A 4,530-nucleotide genomic window follows, 5' to 3' on the forward strand; every position below is an offset into this window, starting at 1 on the left:
GTTATGAAGAAGGAAGAGGAGTGGTTGAGTAATGGTGGAGGAGGAGGTTGCATCAAGAAAGACAATGGGCATGCTTGCATGCAAAGGGAATAAGTGTGTGGTTGACATGGATTAAGGCGTATAGTTCGAGACATGTCACACAATGCCCATTTTAGGGAGTTCACACTGTGGTGGTCGTGCAGGTAACAGATTGACATGGAGTATACTTCAAGTGTGTGGTTGACATGGAGTAAGGCGTATAGTTCAAGACAATGCCCATTTTGGGGAGTTCACACTGTGGTGGTCTCATGTAGGTAACAGATTGATATTGCATCTCCTCATGTCTTTTGGTGTCCAAGCTCATACTGGCCATTGAATATCAATTATGCTGCATGGCCCTAAATTTGGGTGACTCCAAAATCTAGTGCACTAATGGGCTCGCGTGAACAAGCACATAAGTTGCAACATAAGTCAAAACACATATCATGGCTCGTGTGGAATGTTCGAGAAAGTGTATCCTCAGCTTAATAATTCTTGTTGGTTAAAAATTCATAATGGAGCTTCTCTACAAAGAATTGAGTTGGTTGAAAAAAATACATTATATCAAAGCGTGTTTTCTTCAAATTTCCGCTTTAATGAAATGTAAGAGAGTGTGATGTTCTACCATGTGCGCCAAAAATAAAAGAAAAGCAGCGGCAGCAGCAAATTCCATAAAAAGAATTCGAGTCGTACACGGTGAGGACATTCCGAGTCCCGACTTTCCAAAACGAAAGGCAATGAAGACCATCACATGGCGCCCAGTGCCCCCCCACATTTCAACAGTCTCTCTCTCTCACACCAGTGTCCACACGTACCCCACACACACACGCTCACACATTGTCACTCTCTCTCTCTCTCTCTCTCTCTCTCTCTCTCACCAGTGTCCACACACACACACACACACACACACACACCAACTTTTGCTATCCCGGCGGTGTACCCACCCCCCCCCCCCCCCCCCAACAACAAAACCCACCAATTGTCCAATTATTCCAATTCAATTGTTTCCTTTAAAGCTGTTTTCTCTGTAGACCGGAGCGGGGAAATCTCTTTGCATTTTGGTGGTTGAGGACACAGCAAGCAAGCCAGCAAGCAAGCCAGCAAGCACCGCCTCTTGGAGGGCGAGAAGGTATGCAAAACGCCTGTGTTCTAACATAATCACCATGCTTAGCGATGGATTATGGAGCTTCCTTTGTGTGTGTGTGGGCGCGCGCGCGTTTAGATCATCGCTCCCGTGTAACTTGTTGGGCGATTTAGAGCTTGCCTTGGAAAAACAAGCTCAAAAATTATTTGTTTGCAGCTTGAACGTCCTTCCTTATCTCTCAGCATTTAAGGCCTCAGTTTTTTTTTCATGTAGCAGCCTGTTAACACTATCCCAAGCATGAATGCATCACAGGAAGGCCATAAAACCTTATCAAGGCGCCTGGCACGGAAAGTATTGTGAAACACAAAGACCACTTCTGCATCCATGCAACCCACTGGCTTTTTGGCCATTGATTGTTGCTATGGCATGGGCATTCCTTTCTTCTTGCAAACTGAGAACACATAGTTTCTTTGATGCGTTACTGTGTGTGTACTTAGAGTACTAGGGTGAAGCATCATGGCAGGCATCCGCCTCCGACATTATCTGAAGCGTGAATGTCTTCATATCCATGCACCCGTTGATTTTTTTTGTCCAAGATACACTCGCTTAGGGGATGATGCGTTTTGTTATCATGACAGGCACGCACTTGCTTAGAGAGAATGATCATGCTGCTCTTTGCTTTTGTAGCTCCTCTATACCCTCCTTTTGCCGAGAAGCAGCTAAAGAAGGTGTGCATGAGTTTCTTTGCTGCCATCATGTGAGTCAGTTCTCTCCTTGCATGCCCCAGCAAACCATGGTTTGCCAGCAGTGTTCCGCTGAAGTTGCCATGGTATAAGAAAACAGCAAATTTCTCCACCGCCCGTGGGGCAATCTCATCCTTACATCCAGCATCCTCCCCACCTATTGCATCCACACGTGTAAAGACCCTCATATGGCATCTACTAATGTTCTCCTCGGGCTTTGGATGATGTAGGATCAGTATTGATGCAAATGTATGGCTTGTCTTTGATGCAGGTTGTCATCTGAGGGGTGTGCATGTGATTCCGACGGCTTACAATTATACATCATCAGAAGAAAATCATTCAGGTCTACCAAGGCACATTTTGCTCAAAAGAACAAATCATCACCGACATGGAGTTCTGGCCAGAGTTCCTTGCCAGCAGTTGGGGCAGGGAGTTTGTCGCTGGTGGCGTGGGCGGAATGGCGGGTGTGATAGCTGGTCATCCACTTGATACAATTAGAATACATCTGCAGCAACCAAGGGGCTTGTCTACTCCTCCTGCCTCTGCATTCAGTCTTATTCGCCGCATCAATGCTGTCGGGGGGCCATTGGCTTTCTTTAAAGGAATGGGTGCACCACTTGCTTCGGTTCCTGTCCAGGTAAAACTCTCTCTCTCTCTCTCTCTCTCTCTCTCTCTCTGTCTCTCTCTCTCTGTCTCTCTCTCTCCCCCTCATGATTGATTGATTGATTCATGAACTTATGTAACACAATCAGTGATGTAGAGAATATTGAAGTGCTTTGCAGCCATTTTCATTAACTTCTTTTACCTCTTTGTGTGGTCAGAATGCAGTAACTTTCCAAGCATATGCACTATTTTCTCGGGCTTTGTCTGACAGCAAGGATGAGCCACCTTCTTATCAAAAGGTTGCTATGGCCGGGCTAGGTGCCGGATTCATTCAGACAAGCATTCTCACACCAGTAGAGCTGATCAAGATTCGGCTGCAGCTGCACTCATCAACCACACGATGTGTTATTGGGCCCTTAGCTTTGGCACGGTCGATTGTGACGGCAGAGGGCGTACGAGGGCTCTACAGGGGGCTTGGCATAACTATCCTAAGAGATGCCCCAGCCCATGCATTGTACTTTGGGTCATATGAGTTCACCCGGGACTGGCTGCATCCAGGGTGCAGAAAGTCAGGGCAGGAGTCTCTTCTCACAATGCTGACAGCAGGCGGCATTGCGGGCGTGGCAAGTTGGATCTCATGCTACCCCTTGGATGTGTTGAAGTCAAGGTTGCAGGCGCAAGGTGGGCCAGGGAGTCCCAAGAAGTATGCAGGTATCCTGGATTGCTTGAGGAAAAGTGTGCGGGAGGAAGGGGTTTCTGTACTTTGGCGAGGTGTGGGGACTGCCATAGCCAGAGCTTATCTTGTCAATGGGGCGATCTTCTCCGCATATGAACTCTCCCTGAGGTTCATGCCTTCTGAAAGGAAAGCCCCCCCTCAGTTGCTTGGTGCCCAGTAAGGGAAACAATCAACCCATTGCTTATTATTATTCATATGAACTATTTTTTCACCACCACGAACATTTAGGGATTTTACCTTTGTACATAATTTGAACAGCAGGGCTTTCTATGTAAGTGTAAACCATTGCATTCAAGAAAATTATATGGTTTCATAGCCAACGTGCATCCAACATCCAATCCTTCAAAGCATGTTTCAAACATTGGCTAGCCTCGATAGACTTTGCCCTGCCCTAGCTTGGATAGACTTATTATGAATCAAGATAATTATAGGGCTTCCTTGCAAACTCAATTAACTTGGCCAAGGACATTGACTGCAACTGTAACTATACCACTTTGATTCCCCTGTCAATGAAGATGTATTTAATGTCCTTGGCCAATTTAGTTGGGCTCGTGGGAAAAGGCCCTTAGCCTGTTCAGTTGAGGACCCCAACCTAGGTTAACAGCTTCTTTATTTTGGCCTCCAAGGACATTCAATGCATCCAATGTTGACTAAATTAGGATACTTGTGGAAATGAAGAGGGTCTGCTTTAATGTAATTTTGGTCAGACCTAACATTGGGTTCCTAAATACTTTGTACTTTAGTAACTAATGGCTTTGTTTCTACATGATAGAAACATAAACTACAAGTAGTATTGTTCTTGATCTTTGTTACCTATCAATAGTAAATCTTTAGAGAACCCATAAACTATAATTTTTGAATAATGTAAAACCATACATGCAACTTAACTATTTAATTGACATCTAAAATAAGCTTATATAAATGCTAGTGATATACTGGTAAGAAACTTTTGGTGGTGCCATAAAATTAATGCACATTAAAAAACTGCATGAAAAGATGAATAAGACAATGGATAGCCCAAAGTAGCCTAACATAACGTTTGATGTTCAAAAACATCACTACAATTTATGATTAATCTTGGGAAATAAGAAAAGAAATTGGTAGAGGTCAAGTATACTCATCCTCATTTCCCAAGATAGACTAAACTTAGACTTTTTATTGCTTTGATATACTTTCGGTTTTTATATTCTTTATTTATTATTTCAAAAATATATTTTTAAAATACTATATCAATTGTTTGCTTTGGATTAATAAAAATGTAAAATAGTAAAAAATGCTCAAAAGAATGCTTACCATATATGTTTGAGGTTCAAGCACACATTAACATTCGTTTTGAAAATCTCCTA

The 4,530-nt window shown here is 43.5% G+C and overlaps 1 protein-coding gene across 2 annotated transcripts; it reads left to right on the forward strand.

The window, feature by feature from the left end:
- Window positions 1-922: 922 nt before the first annotated feature.
- On the forward strand, window positions 923-3,504 carry LOC147628777 (mitochondrial arginine transporter BAC2-like). Of its 2 annotated transcripts, none has more exons than XM_086814024.1 (3): window positions 923-1,147; window positions 2,117-2,482; window positions 2,667-3,504. In XM_086814024.1, the coding sequence occupies exons 2-3, from the start codon at window positions 2,234-2,236 to the stop codon at window positions 3,342-3,344; spliced, it is 927 nt and encodes a 308-aa protein (XP_086670150.1). In that variant the 5' UTR covers window positions 923-1,147; window positions 2,117-2,233; the 3' UTR covers window positions 3,345-3,504. The 2 variants fall into 2 exon arrangements, with proteins under 2 accessions (XP_086670150.1, XP_086670151.1); XM_086814025.1 differs by lacking the exon at window positions 923-1,147 and adding an exon at window positions 1,213-2,019.
- Window positions 3,505-4,530: the final 1,026 nt, after the last annotated feature.

The sequence above is a fragment of the Cibotium barometz genome, chromosome 19, assembly GCF_041138505.1.
Source record: "Cibotium barometz isolate CiBa-2024 chromosome 19, ASM4113850v1, whole genome shotgun sequence".
NCBI classification, from domain to species: Eukaryota; Viridiplantae; Streptophyta; class Polypodiopsida; order Cyatheales; family Cibotiaceae; genus Cibotium; species Cibotium barometz.

Excerpts from the sequence above, each read along its gene's own strand:
- LOC147628777 (XM_086814024.1), top strand. The coding sequence starts at position 2,234 with ATGGAGTTCTGGCCAGAGTTCCTTGCCAGCAGTTGGGGCAGGGAGTTT. Across the intron at positions 2,483-2,666 it reads TTGCTTCGGTTCCTGTCCAG|AATGCAGTAACTTTCCAAGC; the intron begins GTAAAACTCTCT and ends TTGTGTGGTCAG.